The following is a 19,121-nucleotide window of genomic DNA, read 5'->3' on the forward strand; positions in this document are numbered from 1 at the left end:
GCAAGGGAAAAGACCAGTTAGGGGTGTTTGTAAAGTATGAGTATGAGGGACTCTAGTCCATAACACCTACATGTTTGGGGTAATTCAGAGGATGATCCTCTGTTAGAACAAGTAATGGGAAACCTTTGATTTTCTAGCTGTTTGTTGGACTCAAATTTGCATCAAGGATAATGGGAGTTGCAGTAAAACAGTACGTGGAGGCCATATAGTTCCTGTGCTACAGGTATGCACACTAAAGTTACCACCTTATTTTCTTAGGTTGCTCTAGTGCCTTTTATCAGTACACCACAGCAATTGAGCAGATCAATCTTTCCTACTATAAAGGATAGAAATCTTACTATTGCTGCTGGCACCGCCACAGTGACAGCTTTGGCAATCACGATCTTGCCAACTACCAAAGGAAGGCAAGGGGTAGATCCATGGCATCGCTCCTGTTCAATTTTTGTCCTTACCATCTTGCTTAAAACAAGGACAGTCATATATTCAAATGACCTCTTGAAATTCCTGACAGGCTGTTCTCAGACCAAGCAACACAAAATTGCCTCTATGTACCTCTGTACTGAGACTACTAACTTTGCTAAAAAAATTTATTTGCCTCAAAAGAAAACATGAAGGAATTTTAGGTGTTACTTTCCATAATAAAGGGATGTACCAGGTAAAACCCTGCAATGAACATCGCTTCAGAACATGGAGCAAGCAGACGGTAAGTTCAGCTACCAAAAATGAACATAACTTCACACCACTCCCCACATCTCTTCAAAAGCTGTGGTGATCTTGGCACAAGTCAAAGCAGCAGAGAGTGGGTAGTTGCTAATAGAGAGAGTCTTCTCTGTGTAATCAACATTAACCTGGAAAAGAAAAGCAATAGCCAGCACATCAGTCAACTTTCACATCATGTTTTCTGTACAATACATGCAAAACTCCCTTCAAAGCCAAGCTCACTATAATTACTACCTGCATTATGAGCCACAATCAGCCACTTCATTCATAAAATATTCCTGTAATAGAGGCCACTACAATCCTGGAGGGTAGAGGTTCCATGCAACTACACATGTACTACCTATGCATAGTGCTTTACCATGTGCTACCTATGCATAGTGCTTTGCCATGTGCTACCTATGCATAGTGCTTTGCCATAAGGGCACCTAGTGCACTGAGGTGAGATTCCTGACTCAGATGTTAAGCATGAAAAGGGGTGTCTTACCGAGCCATGAGCAAAAGCTCCCACAATGATTGCTATAGGGTCTGCAGTAGGGACTAGGTCACGAACATCTGTCACAGTAGGGGCTGAGAACGACGTGCCGATTTTTGTGCAGCCTACAGGAAGATGATCAGTCACTGGATTCTTAACTACCTATAGGAAAAAATGGGATTAGCTTGAAAAGAGAAGCAAGAACAATTTCATATAGAATCACATGGTATACTAGTACAGTTGTTACCTTTAATAACTTCTGAGGCCCATCAGCAGCTCTGACGCTAAATTTATGCAGCAACTGAACTAAGGAGAAATATATAAGATACTTTTACATTTGAGTTACAAGATGGATGCATACAGTAAGGTAAGAGGAATAAGTGGACAGTTTGCACAATGGAGGTATGCTAAAAAGTGACCCCCCCCCCAAGAATCTGCATTGACACATGCTTTTACTTGTTTATAAATGACAGTTGGAAGTGAGCAGTGACGTAGCCAGGTTTGCTGATGGCACCAAATTTGTTCAAAGCAAATACAAGATGGGTTCAAGGAGCTCCAAAAGAATCTCTTCAAACTGACAAATGCAATTCAATATAAAGTGATGCACTCTGGAATAAAATGACATACGCTAATGGGATCTGCACTGGCAATGACTGACTAGGAACAAGACTCGGGTAGTGGATTATGTGCTGATGGTATTAGCTAAATGTGAAGCAGCTGTGAAAAGGATAAAATCTATCTAAGAGATCATTATTAGGAATGGGATTGAAGATAAAACTACAAGTATAATGTTATACAGATTTATAATGTTACCACACTTTGAAGACCGTGTAGAGTTCTGGTTGCCACACTTCAAAAAGGGTATCGTACAACTGGAAAAGGTTGGGAGAAGGGCAGCCAAAATGATCAAGGGGATGGAGCATAATTAAACTCTAAAATTCCACTATGGCCACTAATGTAGGTAGCTTTAAAAGGGGTTTAGGGAAATACATGGAGGATAAGGCTATACAGCAACAGCTACTAGCCATGGTGCCTGTATATTGCCTCGAGTAATATATGGTATGCCTCAAATACCAATTGCTGGGAATTAGGCTCTTTTTGCTCACATTCTTGTAGGTTTCCCATAGGCACCTGATTGGTTACTGCAAGACCTGGATGCAGGACTAGAAGGGTCTTTGGCCTGATTCAGCAGGGCTCTTATGTCACTGCACCTATCTTTAAGGGTTCTAGTGAGATTTTTTTCTGTTTCTTTCTGACCTGTAGTCCCAAGAAGCAGGTAAAACAAGAGGCTTGACTTGGTGAAGCACACAGGGTTGCTTCAGAAGGAAATCTAATGGATTCAGCCAGGGACAGATTAGGTAGCAGTCTGTAGTATTCAGCCGCACAGTAGCTTGCTCAATGTAAGTAAAGTTGAGTGGCGCTATGTGGCACCACCGCAACATATTCCATCACAAGCATTCATTAGAATCTTTCTTCAGCTACATTAAGGTTCTGCTCATTTGTTTAATCACTGGAGTGCTGCAACCCAAAATTTGGTTTGTCAGTACAAATGTGTATGCACCACACACACACACACACACTTTCCACGGCTCAGTATATCCCTTGCTTAATACACAGCTCCCCTTGACCTGAAAGAATTTCAGAAGAAAATCACCCTGTGCTTTACAGATTACAGCAAAGCCTTCAACTGTGCAGATCATGAAAAATTATGGAATGCTTTAAAAGAAACTGGGGTGCCGCAGCATCTGATTGTCCTGATGCACAACCTATACTCTTGAATAAGAAGCTACTGTAAGGACAGAATATGGAGAAACCGATTGGTTCCCAATTGGAAAGAGTGTGAGATGGGTGTATTTTATCACCCTACTTGTTTAATCTATATGCAGAACATATTATATGGAAAGTATAGAAAATTCCATATATTATATGGAATAGTACAGAAAAGACAATAATGCTGGGAAAAACAAAGGAGTAGAAGAGGAAGACCAAACAAGAGATGGATTGATTCCATAAAGGAAGCCACAGGCCTGAACTTACAAGATCTGAACATGGTGGTTCATGACATGCTATTGGAGGTCACTGATTCATAGGGTCGCCATAAGTCTTAATCGACTTGAAGGCACATAACAATCCCTTGACCTTAGAGCCCTGTGGGAGGTTTACCTACCCTTGTTCTCAGTTTCTTACATGCTCCATCCTGCCTTCCCTCATGTTCCTATTTCTTAGTGCACTGCCTGATTCTCCACAGGGAACTGTCTTACATTGTGGGGTTGTCTTTCCATTCAGCTGACTTTCCACTTAAGCTTTCTTCCTAGCCATGGGCCCTAGGTAAATACTTTTTGCTAGCTAAATTCATTTTTCTCACCAAAGGGGCACCATTTATCAATGTTATGTTGCCAACACCTTTCTCTTCAGCAGTTGAGAACAGTCTGTTACATCACAATAGTCACTGATTAACTGGGAGCAGGTGGAGCAGTTCAGGGGGGGAAAACCTTTGGCTCCTGGGGCCCATCCCACTTTGACAGGTGGGTGGGCTTTTCCACCTGTAAATCACATGATATGGGTATGATATGATAGACAGGTGGATTGTCCCACCCACCCATCAAACCCCCTAGCACTTCAGAACTACAGCACAGAGAGCGTTGCTGGCCCAATACTCTGTGCTTCCCAAAGTTTGGGCCATAGGCTGGAGGTTCCCCACCCCTGATGTAGTCAAAACCTGGTGAAGGAAGAGTCTTTTGAAGACTATCAAAGTGCTAAAAGACAATATAGCATCAGCTTCCCCCCTGCTTGTTCCTTTTCAACCCTTCCAGCTCCTGTAAATGACTTGGTTCAGGAGGCAGGAGAAAAAGGATGGACCTGGTACCAGGAAAGGAATGATACGGGAGAAGCCATAGCTTTAGTGCAGCCTTCCTCAACCCTGGGTCCCCAGATGATGTTGGACTACAATTCCCATCATTTCTGACCACTGGCTAAGATGGCTAGGGGTTACGGGAATTGTAATCCAACAACTTCCAGGGACCAAGGCTGAAGAATTCTACTTAACTGCACAGCTGCTAGTGACTCATGCACCTGGCACACTTAAGGGAATACAGCTGTCACTTTTCAGTTATCATGCATACAAAGACATCCCATGCCAGTAAAAAACCCTCCCAACCTAGGCTTGTTTTACCGGCCTTTTCACTTACTCTCACGCACCCCCCTCACTGAGGATATCTTATGAGGGGGAAGAAAAGCTGGCTATGTCCTCTTACCCATAAGGCCACAGAAACGATCAAAAGTGCGAGGGATTCTTGTCTGGGGATTGACTTCAATTAGGACATTCTTTTCTGTATGGATATAAACCTGAAGAAGACCAGCTCGGTTCAAGGGACTATCCATGAGCATCAGGAGGCTCTGAGAAGAAAAGTAGGAAAGAAGCTTAAACTATTTAAAACTGAGGAATTTCACTGTAGTAATATCTCTCAGAAGCCTAACAGTATTTACTAGTAATCCTCAGTGAAAAGATTAAAAGCAGCTTTTGGGAACATCTGTAATTTGCTGGCATTACTTTTAATTACATTTTCGTGGGAAGTTTCCCAGTCAGTGTTTTAGAAATAGCAACATGCCATATGCTGTATGTACAACTGCAAATAACTGCACTATTTTATTATACAACAGACACATGAACATACCTGGTGGGTGATGTCAGGTCGAACTCCTCCGGGGTCCCGGCCACTCCGCAGAAGTAACGATTTATGCTTGTCACAATTCAGCAGCTCATATGTTTTCCCAACCTGGAACAATATTTGTTTAAATGCATTGTCCCAGCCTTTTACAATGAAGCGTGCTCAAGATGGCTTACAATAAAACATGATCAAATACAAAATCATTAGCATGGACCAATCTGAAAGACAGTAAAAAGGAGCCGTAAAAACCGGCACTACATTGGGAAAATGTGCATTGGAACAAACTTGCCTTGAGTGCTGCTTGGTGGGTAGTGCCAGGAAGTGCACCTCCCTAGACAAGCTGTCAGACATAATGAGTGCCACAATTGAGAATTCCTTCTCTAGTGCCCACTGGCCATGGTTGATGAATGTAACATGTCTCAGAAATGTTATTGTATAAGATCGCTATAATAAGGGATGTCTCTATGCAAGGGTCAATCGGAAAAAACTGAAGAACCCTCCTAGATCTGGTCAAAGGTCCTGCTTGTCCAGCATGTTGCCTCCATCAACGGTGAGTCACATGTCTCTGGTAGTCAGCAACATACTTCACCTGCATACTGAGGTTCCATAAAGCCATCATAACTACTAGCCACAGACAGAGAACAATCTTCCATTAATTTGTCTAATCCCTTTTTAAAGGCGTCCAAGCTAGCAGCCATCACCGCGTTTTAAGACAGCAAGCACCGTGAATTAAGATGGGCATTGCGTGACGACATAAAAACCCTTACTCGCATCTAAAAATGTTTAGTTTTTAGCAGAAGCCAAGTAAGTGGCTCAGCTCCGATCCCCTTTAAAGGTCCATATTTACAGGACCTGCCTTTGAAGATGAGGGTCTCTCATGCAGTTATCTTGGTCGACAGCCTCTATGAATCTAATCTTCACCACCAAGCAGCAGGAGGCAGCGGAACGGACTGTTCCACTTCAGGTTACAGCTGGCGGCCGGGCTACTATTTTTGGAATTATCCTCTACGTGAAAAGTTTTCTACGAGTTATAACGTAGCAGACTGGAGAAAAACATGTTAGATCAGCCCCCAACCCTTGCCCCCCTCCCCCTGCGGTGGTAGCTGTCGACTTACAGGAAGGCTCTGGGCTATTTTTAAAGGAACCGTTAGACACCATCCTCCCCTCCCCGTCCATACTACCCTGCCACCTCCTTGAGCTTGCCGGGGTCTGTTTAAGCTCGCTGCCGCGTCTGCTTATGAGGGAACGCAAAGGCTCCGCTGCGCACGTGGCTACGCCTTCATTCACAACCTCTGTCCCTCACACCCGCTACCCAAGCAGCGCCTCCCCGTCTGCCTGCACCTTCACAGTCTCCAGCGACGCCCCCTCCAGGATCACCAGCAGCCGCCGCTTCCCCGCCCGTTGAGGTTCCGGAGCCCCTTTTCCCGCGGCAGCTCCGCTCGGATCCCGCCGCTTCCTGGCGGAGACAGCTGCCTCCATCTTAAAGCCGGGCAGATGGCTTCCTTGTACGCCCGCCTCGGGGCTTTTTTTTTTTTTTTTAACGACGGAACTATTTCCTGTTGGGTGGTCAATATATACTTCCGGTTCGAAATTAACATTTCCGATTCAACGGCTGTTTTTATGTTCATATTTAAACAAGAACACTCCGACGTATGCATCCATACACGCGTGCTCCTTCCAATTGTACCTATACGCAAAAGAGAAGGGAGAAATGGCAAAAAAAAAAACCCCTAACGCGTTACTCCACCTAAGCCGGCGCTCCGGAAGTAATGTTTGCCGGGGATGTTTCACTTCCGGAAGGCGTGTCGTAAAGAGGAAGAGGTTTTACCAAGACGTCTATCACTCCGGGAAGCATTTAGGAGACTATTTCCGGTGTCCTTCTCTCTTTGGAGCGAGAGCGTGCTTGGGAGAGTCGGCGGGGGAGGGTTGCTGCTGCACTTGTTTGCTTACACGGTAGTAAGTGTGTGTCTTTTACTTGGAAGTGCCCGAGACTACTGGACACGTTTGCATCGTATTATGGTGGTTGATGCTACTCTTAGGAAAACGTGCTCATGCTAACGCTAGTCTGGCAGGGAGCTGTTGAGGGCAGTGGCTCGGGTTATTACAGTGATCCTTCCCTGGCAGGGTTAGGGGTGTGCTAACAGTTGAGTTGGGAAATGCTGATATCCGGGATGGAGAACCTTGGGTGTATAGAGACCGTCTTTCCCTGAAGAAAATGAGCTTTAGAAACTGTTGGTAGTAGTGCCTGTTACATACACAGAGTGCTTTTGCTGTAATAATGGCTTATACAAGTCTGTGATTCGATACTTCTCAGTACGTGTCTAGTGCTTTTGAGTATGATAGTTGTTTGTTATGTGCCTTCAAGTCGATTACAAGTTATGATGACCCTATGAATCATTGACCTCCAAGAGCATCTGCCATGAATCTGTTGACTATGATTAGTGTTCTTCTAAAAAGCCTTCTAAAATGCAGTGCTTTTGATCATATACACAGCACTATTCCATGGGGGCGCAGCATCTTTTTTTATTTCTAAAAAATTTCCCAGATCTTGGAAATGATGCCTTGAAATATCATTCTATAAAATATCAAATAAAAAGTGGCTTATTGGCTTCAGCCTGGTGCTTAACAATGCTCAGTACTTGCCATGGTGCACCTTGTAAAGAGTTAGGATTCTTAATCCAGAGGAGCTGGATCAAAGATGCAACTTGCTTAAACCAAAAAACCAAACACACCCTTGGGGGAAAAAAACTTTATTCCCTATTTTTCTCATAACATAGAGTATGATTAGGGAAATCTACAGAGCTGTGTGGAATTTTCACATTCTGTGTTCCTATCTCTGTATGAAGGTTGCAATGGCTCAGAGCCTGAAGGACTTTGCTGGGCGTCTGCCCGCCGGCCCTCGTGGTATGAGTACTGCTTTAAAGTTGCTGTTGGGTGCTGGTGCTGTAGCCTATGGTGTCCGTGAATCTGTCTTTACTGGTAAGTCAGTGGTATTTGCATATGGTCATCCTCAGCTTCTGCACAACGCTTGGTGGTAACCACTGACTACTTTTGTCTCTCTGCTTCCACAGTGGAGGGTGGTCAAAGAGCAATATTCTTCAACCGCATTGGTGGAGTACAGCAGGACACCATTCTTACTGAGGGACTGCATTTCAGGTACCTAATTAAGAACTGTGTGGTAATCTCCAAGTTGGATTACTGCAATGCGCTCTACATGGGGCTGCCTTTGAAGACAGTTTGGAAACTGCAGCTTGTGCAAAATGCAGCAGCCAGATTGGTAACAGGGACCAGACAGTTCGAACATATAAAACTGATTCTGGCCCATTTGCATTGGCTGCCTGTATGCTTCTGAGCTCTATTCAAGGTGCTGGTTTTAACCTATAAAGCCTTACACGGCTTGGGACCACAATACCTGATGGAATGCCTCCCAACACAAACCCATCCGTACACTACGCTCAACATCCAAGGTCCTCCTCCTGGTGCCTACTCCAAAGGAAGCTGGGAGTCTGGCAACAAGGGAGAGGGCCTTCTAAGTGGTGGCTCCCAAATGATGGAATCATTTTCATGATGAGGTGCGCCTGGCGCCAACACTGTTATCTTTTTGGCGCCAGGTGAAGACTTTCCTCTTCTCCCAGGCATTTTAGCATGTGTTTTTAAATTGTGTTTTTTTTTTTAAGTCTTTTTAAATTTGTATATTTGTTTTTAATGTTTTTAATTGCTGCAAACCGCCCAGGAGCTTCGGCTATGGGGCGGTATATAAATGTAATAAATAAATAAAATAAATAAATAATAGTTAGAATGACCAGGAAATCCCAAGTTGTTGTCATTCCCACACAAATGATTTCCCTTTTTTTAAAAAAACAGCAAACTCCTCAGAGTGTTCTTGTCAGCTGTTGAAATGTATTTTCTCATATTGATACAGTTTCTGTCCCTGCTAAATGTCTCATTCTGAAAGCTTTGGGAACCATCTAGACATGAAAAAATGAGCCCCAGAACTTGAATTGGAAGGATATTTCAATTTATTTACTGTTTTAGTGTATGGGAATCAAATAACAGAGCTTGTTAAGGCACAGTATAAATATAATAAAATGCATTGTTTGGGCAGGTAGTGTGTCCTTTTTTTCTTAAACTACCTGGCAAGAGAAATAAGTATTTGTAGGACTGGTTTATTTCCACGTACCTGCATTTTGTGTTTTTGAGCATTTTGTTTTTCCCCAGAATTCCATGGTTCCAGTATCCAATAATCTATGATATTCGAGCACGGCCTCGCAAAATCTCTTCACCAACAGGCTCCAAAGGTGAGGTCATAGAGGAGCACAACATGTTTTGATTTTGTACCCATCCTTCAAGGAACTCGATGTGAAGAACCTAATTTCTTCTTCCCTCTTTCCATTGCAAAATCTTTATAATAATCCTGCAATGCAGGATAGCCAGGAGAGGGCTCAAACTCACCCAGTGAACTTCATTGCAGAGAGGAAATTTAAAAACTGGGTCTCCCAAGTCTCAGCACAACACTCTAGCTGACATCACACTGCATAGACCTCTACATCTTTCTGTTGTCACTTCATGGAAGAGTGTATTTTTATGTAGTCAGTGTGAGGGGAGGGCTTCAGACCGACTTTGACCAAGAGAGCATGACCTGACAAGATCTGGGTATGTCAGCAGCAGGGAACCTTTTAAGTTCCTTGGGCCATATCCTTGACAGAATCTGTCTTGTGGGCCGTATTTGACAAGTAACATCGCATATGACATCAGGTAACTTGGTGCTTTGAAATCCCAAAGTTGGGACTTAAAAACACCTCATAGGCAGCAAGGTGTTGCTAAAGTGAAGGTTTTTTCCTTTGTTTTAGTAGCTTATTTCAATGTAAATAACTGCTAAAGGAGGGGGAAACCCTTCATTTTTGCAGCATTTTGCTGTCACTACAGTGCTTTGAAGTCCCAACTTCAAAGCACAGCCAAACTGAGCAGGATTTGAATTCCTGGGGGCTGAATCCACAATTTGCAAGATTCAATGCGTTTAAATTGAAACTGCTGCTCAGACAAAGGGGAAAACTTGTTTTAACACACGCCCAAGCCCTGCAGGTCTTATCTCCCCTTGCATTAGTGCTGAGTTCAGGTGCACGAGAGACTTCCCTGCAGTGAGCTCTCTTGCGCAGCCAAACCAAGCAGGATTGACATCCCTGTCAGAAGTTCCCGGCAACCAGTTGGTGATGGTGCACTTCAGAACGTGCACATGTGCACTTTGCAAGTGCTAACCAGTGGCAGCAACTGCAAAGCTCCTTTCAGGCAAGTCACGCTCTTACCTGCTCCGTATGTGACATTTGCTCCTGCTGCCGCCCTGGGCTCCTGCTGGGAGGAAGGGCGGGATATAAATCAAATAATAAATAAACGAATAATAAATAATGTATCACCTCAGCTATAAGTCAGGTGGGCATGGCTTGCCCAAAACAACCTCAAGGGCCAAATGGGGAAGCTAGTGGTCTAAGTTAGTCCTGCTGTCCAAAGTGTTCCCACTGCTAGGGTACTTAATCATCTGTCATAAGAAGTGAGACAAATCTCTGAAACTGGTTAATTTGATTCTGATTCTAGATCTGCAGATGGTGAACATCACCTTGCGAGTTCTGTCACGTCCAAATTCTGCAGAATTGCCCAGCTTATACCAGCGTCTCGGTCTGGACTATGAAGAGCGGGTCCTGCCTTCCATCGTCAATGAAGTGCTCAAAAGTGTGGTGGCAAAGTTCAACGCCTCGCAACTCATTACCCAACGAGCTCAGGTCTGTTCCCTTCCCATGCCGGCTGGCTTAATTTTTCAGAGAAGAGTGGGCTACAAAGGTGGGAAAGTTTCTCAGGACTCTTCTTGATTTTGTATACTTCCATTAACTGACCCAATCTTCCCTCATTTCTGTGTAGGTCAATTAGTTAGGCTCTTAATTTGTTTGTGTCGATTTTCATATGCTACCAAAACACTGTGTTGCACATACAACTGGATACAATTACAAAATAATATCATTTGATGGGTGACTTTAATGTTGAAGTAGGCGGTAAGAACGTGGCATTGGTGGATATAATTGCCTTGTTGGCTGAGGATCTAGAGCATTTCCCCCCCTCCAAGGAAAGCCAAGGAGAATATAATCAGTTAAGCATTATCAATATCTTTAAGGTCATTTTAAAACATCAAATAAAAATTGTAATGAAGAGAAAGTAATTGGTCTTTAAAATCTCTAGTTTCTGTTAGCCTCTTTTGGATCAGGGCCTACACTGTACTGGCCTCTGAAAATTTCCCATGATGATTAATGTAGCAGAATAAAAAAAAGGTGGATTGGCAATGTAAGGAAAACTTAATGTTGGTGGCTCTGTTGTCAAAGATGATGTATCAACTTTGAAGATCTAAAAACTGTTCCATGCTAAACACATAAACCAGAACAGGAAAAGTTGTAACATTTTTTTAGCTGTTAGTGGCACAAATATCCAAGCAGCTAAAATCAGGGATTGATGCTCACATTTTGGCTGGTGAATAGAAAGCATTTGTCACCCAACGTCTTAACTCTGGTGAGCCTCTTAATTCAGGCAAACACTTCTGCTTTACATATTCAGAACTCAACCAAACAGATCCACTGCCAGTGATCACAACTTTATAGATGTTGAAAGATGTTAAAATGTTTCACAGTAATCTTAATTGGTTACTCATGCCAGCAAAACTATTACGTTATGTAATTACTGAGAGTGTGTTCCCCAAAGGTACTGCTATGCTGTTTCCCAGCCTGTTTATCACAGGATGCTGAGGGGTAAATGTCACCCTGATGATTATAGACTAACAAGTCTGTTAGATATGATAACACTGTTGGTATAAACTTTACCTTTTGATCAAATTAGTTGAACAGACTGACTCAGCATCATTTTGGAAGAATACCTTCAGATGTGGAAGGTGTACCCTTTACCAATGTTATGTCTAAACTAAGAGTGGGGAACTTTTTTGGCCCTGCGTGGGGTAAGATCTTGACCTGGCCCCACCCCACAGGTTAACTTGGACAGCTAGGTTGGGCAGCCCACCTGTCAGTCACATGATTAATAGGTGGGTTACCCTGCCCACATGTCAAAACCCCTTGCGTGGGTTTCCCTAACTTGGGAACCACAGCGCAAGGGGCATTGCCAGCCCTATGCTTTGCAAGCCGCCCTGCACCATTTAATGTCCAACAACACAGATTGAAAGGATTGGGGCAAGGTGGCTTTAAAGAGCAATGCTTAGAGGGAGAAGCAGTTTCTTTGGAATGGAAATCGCTTCCCCCCCCCCCATTGAGTAAGGCCTCTCCTACTGCCCAGCTGATGGGCGGTTGAAGTGCCCCTTGTTCCATCAAACGAACGACCGGAAGCCCACTTTAAGCTTCTAGTTGTTCCTTTGAAGTCCCGCCTTTATATGCCCCACACCTAACGTCATGGATGATGTCAGGTGCAGGGTGGATGGGTGTGGCTTCCCACAAACAATCTTGTGGACCAAATGAGGGGGTTTAGCGGCCAAGTTTGGCCCACAGGCCGGAGGTTCCCCACCCCTGTTGTAAACCATCTTATTAATGTGTGTACAAAGGAACTCTAAGAAATGTCTTCATCTGTACTGCTCCCAGCAGTGTTTAAAAGAGCTGACCACAAAAGGCTGCGGTTAGAGCTTTAGAATTCTAGTATCGGTAGGAAGGTTAATGTTACATTCTGACCCATCAGTCAGGGTGGCTTTGAATAGGCAGCTGATGGAGTTAATACCCACAACCAGAGGGATGGGCCAGGGCTGTCTACTGGCTCTTCCCCTTTTGCATGTATATGACATGAAACTGGAGCTTTTTTTGATAGAATGATTTCAAAGCTGTTTGGGGATCTCATGACTTTGACTCTTCCCAGCGGGAAGAAAGTTGCTGCCTGTTCATGGAGATAACCCCACAGTTAATTCTTAGCATTTATGGCATCAGGTATCTTTGCTTATCCGTCGGGAACTGACAGAGCGGGCAAAGGATTTCAGCCTGATTCTGGATGATGTAGCCATCACAGAACTGAGTTTCAGCCGGGAGTACACAGCAGCTGTTGAGGCCAAGCAAGTGGGTAAGTTGATGCTGAACTTCATGGGAAGATGGTATTAACATTACAGGAATACACTTTAAACGTTTGCGAGAATGCAGTTTCAGTGGTGGTTTTATTTCTTATTTGCTATATTTATGTCCTACCCTTCCTCCTTGAAGGATACCCAGGGTGGGGAACAACATAAAATCAAATAAAACTGTATCTGGTATACAGTAGCTAAAGTGACAACTCCATTGCTGATGCCTATCCAAAGGCCTGGATGAGAAATAAATAAGTTTCAGACTCCTCGTGAACTTGGCCAGGGACGGGGACTGGCAGGTATCCCCTGGGAGGGAGTTCTGGAGGTGGGGTCCAGCTCAGAGAAAGCCCTTAATGGGTGGTGTTCAGTCACCAAACAAGAGCAAGAACTGTTTTGCAGATGATGCTCCGGCTGAAGTATTACCCAGGCCTACTTCTGTTTGGACTGTATCACTGCAGATTGCAGATGGAGATGACATGATGGAATGCGCTTCTCGATGCTTAAAAAATATATCCCTGCACATAAAAAGTAGCAGGGCTAGAGCTCTGACATAGTAATTTTATATGTGCGGAGTTATAAAATAAATAAATAAATGGAAGATAATTTCATCATGTGAGCCCCTATCTGCTGCTCTGAAGTGGAACAGACATAGGCTTATCCATATCACTGAGAACCAGGCCAAAATTCTCTAAAGCTGGACTTGCATAAAGTCCCCTAGGACTGCCGCACAATGCACAAATACCTGGGAGTATTGCAAGAGTACCTGAATGGAGTAGGACTGCTTTTGAGTAAACATGGACAGGATTGGTCTGTAAATCTTTAAAGAACTAAGAGCCCTTGGAAGTGGTTGTAGAGAGATTCCCAAGGATGCTGTTTCTCTCTGCTTTTTTCTCTAGCCCAGCAAGAGGCACAGCGAGCTCAGTTCCTGGTGGAGAAGGCTAAGCAAGAGCAGAGGCAGAAGATTGTCCAAGCCGAAGGGGAAGCCACAGCTGCCCAGATGATATCCTTGCATGGCTCTGGGGTGACAGGCTGCTACACAGTTTTTCAAGGGTGTGGGAAACGGTCTCTTGCAGAATCCCCAGACTGCAGGCCTTTGAACTTGGACTGACCTAAAAGTGACACATTGCATGAGTGAAGGGAATGGCATCTGTTCCTGGTCACCAGGAGTTTGGAGGGGATGAGACATTTTTGTATGGATATAGTTAAGAAGATTGCAGGTGCTGAGTTTCTGGGGATCCCACTGCTACCAGAAGTTAAGCAGCAGCTGCTAGAGGTTGTTGCCTCCCAAAAGGTTTCTTTTTCTGCTTCCCTGTCTTTCCCCTCCCCCAGGAACTCTGCAGGCAGCATTTAAATGAAGAGTCTGCTCAGTTCTTGCCCATCATGTCAACAGCATAGATTAACTGTCTAATCCTATTCCAGAAATTGGGAGAAGGGTGTTGAAGAACTACTTTATGCCAGCCAGTGCTATGCGAGTGGATAAGAGCCTTGGAGTGAGAAAAAGAGGAGCCTTCCTGCTAAATTAATACAATTTTTCACTAGTTTATTGTTTATCTGCGTTCAGCAACAGGATGCTTGCAGTTGTACACAAGTGGGGCAATAGGGTGGGCTACCCCAGGTGGGTGAGTTGGTGGAGGTTTAGAAGGTATAGCCCAAATTCCAAAACTGGGAAATTCTGCCTTAACCTGTTCACATTGGTGAATCCCTCGGCAAGAACCCAGGTTATATCAAGCTGCGCAAGATCCGTGCTGCCCAGAACATCTCCAAGACAGTGAGTTTTGGGATGGTGGAGTTGCTACCACGCTCATTCCCCCACATGCTGCTCTTTCACTACACCAGGCCAAGTGATGAACCTAAGGCGAATATGAAATGCTTCTCTTGACGTCTCCCTCTGCCTTCAGCTCCTGCTTGCTTATTACGTCGATCTGTGCGTCTTAGCAGGGGCCTTGGAGCCTCTGTCCCTTGCTATAAGAGCAGACCCACATCATGTTCAATGTGCCATACCCAGCCATGGCCACTTAAAAGCTGTTAGTGGGCCCAGGCCAGGGAAAGGCTCACAGTACAACTCAAACAGAAGGAGAAGCAGAGTGAACTGATGCATTTCAAAGACTGATGGACCTGGGTTGGAAGGAATCTGTGATAAGCAGGTCTAAAATACTCTGAATTCAAAATGTAAACAAGGTATAAGCTTGAGTTCAGTGTTTCATTTTAAATCAAAAGATGAGATTTTCTGGATTTTTATCTAGAGGCTCCCTAACAGTTTTTCTTTTCCATCCCTCTGTAAGCTTCGATAGTTTGGTTAACCATTTTTACAGATCAGTGGTGGATATTGATTGTAAACAAAGGGATATTAATTAATTGATTTGCCCCCAAATGTTGGCAGAACTAACTTCTGGTGGGCTTAGTCGTTTGCTGACTCTGTTCTTGATCCACTTTTTTCTTGTCTTTTACAGATTGCTGCATCTCAGAACCGTGTGTATCTTACAGCTGACAATTTAGTGCTGAATCTACAAGATGAAGATTTTACTAGGTAAGGTGGTTTATAGAGATGTGAAAAGATCCCTTAAAGACTTCTACTTTCTGTAATGGGCCTTAGGCACTACGGTCCCTAAGTATAACTGAGAGGGTGTCCTGCAGGTACCAGTTCATCTGCTGGAATGAGGACCACCTGGAAAATAATGCAGTTTGGTTTCTGGATATTATATAAATGTGCATGTACTGTCAATCATCTAAGCTGTGTGTGAGATATACATACACACATGCACGTGCGTGCAACAGGCTTCTCAATTTGGATAAAGGCTAATATGAATCCTGACAAGACAAGCACATTCTGTGGGTGGGCAGTTCTGGGAATTGGGGTTGGTATTCAGCTAACTTTGTGTCCTAGTGCTAGAATTAGTTCAATGGGGTTCCCCTCTCCGCTGCCCCTGTGTGTGCCCTGCACCATCCTCAAATCTGCTCTGGAGGGTTGGGGGGAATCTCAGAACAGATTTAGGGGGGGCACAGGAGGAGAGGAGGAGACTGTCCAATTTTGCAAGAGAAATCCTTGTGGTGACAGAACAGTTGCCTTACCACTACGTTGAATACAACCTTGAGGTGTTTCCCTGTTCTGGGCAGGATTGCACTTCCTCCAATGGGACAAGTATGTGGTCCAGGAGTACTAGATCAACCTTTATGCCACAGAGGTCACTTGGCCCTGCAGTGACAATCCACATTACCAAGTTCAGTTGGTACAACAGCTATGCCCATTCCTGGATAAGAATAGCCTTTTGATTGTGGTCCATGCATTGGTAACCTCATGCTTAGATTACTGTGCTGTGTGTGAAGCTGCCCTTTGCTTAGCTTGGAAGCTGTAGCTAGTGGAGAATGTTGCAGCTAGAGTACCAAGTGATGTCTAGCATGCGTGTATTACATCTGTGCTTAAAGATCTGTACCAGCTGCTTGCTTGCTACCAAGCCAAGGTCAAGGTTTTGTTATTGACACGTAAAGCCCTAAACAATTTGGGACCAGGATACCTAGCAGACTACCTCGCTTACTATTTATTTATTTATTATTTTTAAAAAATGTTTCTGTCCCGCCCTTCTACCCTATAATAGGGCACTCGGGGTGGCTACAATAAAATTGTACACATATATAATAAAACACACAATAAAAATACAAACATTACAGTAGATTAGAATGCAGAAAATACAATTAAAATAAATAAAATACATTATGCATACACACACGTACATATATATATGTGCAAACACATATGAAGGAGTGAGGAAAAAAAAGAAAAGAGAAAAACAAAATATACTATAGCCCAAAGCAACTTTGGTGGTCTGAGGCACACTGGCTATTCCATGGCCAGTAGCGTGCCATCCTGAAACCTCATAGAAATGAGCCTTTCCCTTCTGGAATACCCTCCTAAAAGAGCTTCAGTTGAATGCTTTAAATGTCTTTTAAAAATCCATCTGTTTGCTCAGGCCTATTTTGATGCTTGGGAGAGTTATCCTGTTTTACTATTGACTTTGCTGTTTTTAAATGAGGGGTTTTAATAATGTATTTCTCTATTTTTTATGTTGATTTGTAATATTTCATGATACTTGTAAATCACTTAGATTTAAAAATGTTTAGTGATATATAAATTGCCTAAATAGTAAAATTGTTCTAACTTACTTTCTCTCCGTCCCGTTCCCCTCCACCATCTTTATGTTGCTCTTTTGTATGCAGAGGGAGGTAAGATACAGTATCTTAATTTTATGTATATATATCACAGGCAGAATGATTAGGGCTGCAACTTTTAACATAATAAAAACATTTTGAATTGACTAAAGATATGCTGGGTAAATCTAACCAAGACCTAAAACAGTACCATCTTAGAATGGGGATTCCCACCTGTGTGAGAGAATGAAAGGGGAATGCCTTTTCCAAGAAGACCTCTAGTGTGATGTAGGTGCACCATCTGAACAGGGCCAATGTAATATAATTTTCTTCAAAATAATTGATTTAGTCATATTCAAATATATTCAACTTAACTAATGAATCAATTAATAGAGGGATAATGTTAATGGGAGACTTTCAGTGATGGGACTATTGAACACGGAGAAAAAACTGGAGGAGGCAACTTGCTTGGCTTTGGCAATTTGTCCTGAACATGACAGTTGAGGGGATTTTTTTAATCATTGGGGAAGGAAGCTGCATGGAAATAACTTTTTAAAAGTTGGATAACTTTGGGTCCATTCCAGCTTTGTTGGGAGAATCCGTGGGTGAATTATTTGATTTATATCCCGCCCTTCCTCCCAGCAGGAGCCCAGGGGGCAATGTTGTGTGAATGTTCCTCACAGCCCTTTGATACCTCCTTTTGTTTCACTTGCAGTGACAGCCTCCTGACCAAGCAGGTGAAGAAATGAAATAGTGATTGCCTCCCTAGAACCATCCATGTGACCTGGCAGAATGGGGGTGATGTGCAGTTATGCACATCTCTTCTGCCCATAAGCATTCTCTTTGGCTTCTTTTCAGTTGTCATCTTCACTTGTGTCAACTTGCCAGCGTATCATTGATAAGCCTTTCCTGGCTAATTTGGTTCCTGTTTTTGAGAACTATCAGCAGTGGGAACCAGCTATAGAAATGGGCCTCATGTTGAAGGGGGCAAGGATAGACATTTTGCTCCCTTAGTCACTGATTCCCATCCCACCCAACCTGAAGAATTGGACAACAAGGGTGGGCTGCAGAGACCTTTCATTATGCAATATTCTCTGTCAAAGGACTGGTTTTTAAGTAGATTAGATTGTTGCTCTCCTTTTCCTGCTGGGGCCAAACGTGGCCTTGGTACATATGATCATCTGTCTCTCACTTCAGTGGGTGTTTAGTTCACTCTGGCTCCCTTTCCCTGGCCCCCACTGAGTCCCTCATCTCAGGAATAGATGGGTTATGGGGCCTGTGCAAATGCTGCCATCTCCATTTATGTAAGTTCAATTGCGATTCACAACTTTATAAAAATAAAACAAAACCCAAAACTCTTCTGAAATTACTGAGTAAATCTTTGTCTTGTAAGGGTATTGATGTCTTCAGAGCTTGGAAAAGTTACTTTTTTGAACTACATCAGCCCCAGCCAGTGCCATGCTGGCTGGGGCTGATGAGAGTTGTAGTTCAAAAAAGTAACTTTTCCAAGCTCTGGATGTCTTAGAGTCAAGGCTGATACTTATGCAAAAAGGGGCGGGGAGCTGGTCATTCATCTCCCTCTCATGGCCAGTCCTCTGGAATAGGTTGCTAGGATGTGTTTTCCATCTGCACTTTTTATTTAGATCTTACGAGTGGAAGCATTCTCTCTGTTCCTGCATAAGGTCACTTTCTTTCATCACTTTTTGCTGTTCTGTGAGAGCAGGTGGAGTTCTGCCAGGCCTGTGTGTCTTATCACCCTCCAAGAAGAACACAGCCCACCAGTTATGCCTGCTGACCCATCAAGCACTTGATAAAAATACCTGTTTTTTTCTGCATGCTTGGAACTGCAAAATAGGAGGGGGAGATGAGAAACTGGCTGGCTGTGTGTGACTTGGTTAGTCATAAGCGGTACAGTCCTGGGCTGTTCACAGATGACAATAAATAAGCTGATTTGCTAGCCTTGCATCCAGAAACTGAGCAATGTTTAGCTGCAGCAAAATAACCAAAGAAGTCCTAGCTTCTTAGTTTCAACTTA

General features: G+C 43.5%; 2 protein-coding genes across 3 annotated transcripts; one reads left to right on the forward strand and one right to left on the reverse strand.

The window, feature by feature from the left end:
- Window positions 1-573: 573 nt before the first annotated feature.
- EMG1 (EMG1 N1-specific pseudouridine methyltransferase) lies at window positions 574-6,633 on the reverse strand. Its single transcript, XM_061636765.1, has 6 exons — window positions 6,202-6,633; window positions 4,867-4,968; window positions 4,447-4,588; window positions 1,440-1,498; window positions 1,205-1,354; window positions 574-848 (listed from the first exon to the last, which is right to left on the reverse strand). Exons 1-6 carry the CDS (start codon window positions 6,337-6,339, stop codon window positions 735-737), a joined length of 705 nt encoding a protein of 234 aa, XP_061492749.1. The 5' UTR covers window positions 6,340-6,633; the 3' UTR covers window positions 574-734.
- A 70-nt stretch (window positions 6,634-6,703) lies between these two features.
- PHB2 (prohibitin 2) lies at window positions 6,704-18,452 on the forward strand. 2 transcript variants are annotated; one of them, XM_061636750.1, is made up of 10 exons: window positions 6,704-6,813; window positions 7,707-7,839; window positions 7,932-8,016; window positions 9,079-9,158; window positions 10,450-10,634; window positions 12,816-12,945; window positions 13,840-13,943; window positions 14,634-14,711; window positions 15,394-15,470; window positions 17,802-18,452. In XM_061636750.1, exons 2-10 carry the CDS (start codon window positions 7,713-7,715, stop codon window positions 17,833-17,835), a joined length of 900 nt encoding a protein of 299 aa, XP_061492734.1. In that variant the 5' UTR covers window positions 6,704-6,813; window positions 7,707-7,712; the 3' UTR covers window positions 17,836-18,452. The 2 variants fall into 2 exon arrangements, with proteins under 2 accessions (XP_061492734.1, XP_061492726.1); XM_061636742.1 differs by having other exon boundaries at window positions 6,705-6,816.
- The last annotated feature ends 669 nt before the right edge of the window (window positions 18,453-19,121 follow it).

Source organism: Rhineura floridana, chromosome 1, assembly GCF_030035675.1.
Source record: "Rhineura floridana isolate rRhiFlo1 chromosome 1, rRhiFlo1.hap2, whole genome shotgun sequence".
Lineage (NCBI taxonomy): Eukaryota > Metazoa > Chordata > Lepidosauria > Squamata > Rhineuridae > Rhineura > Rhineura floridana.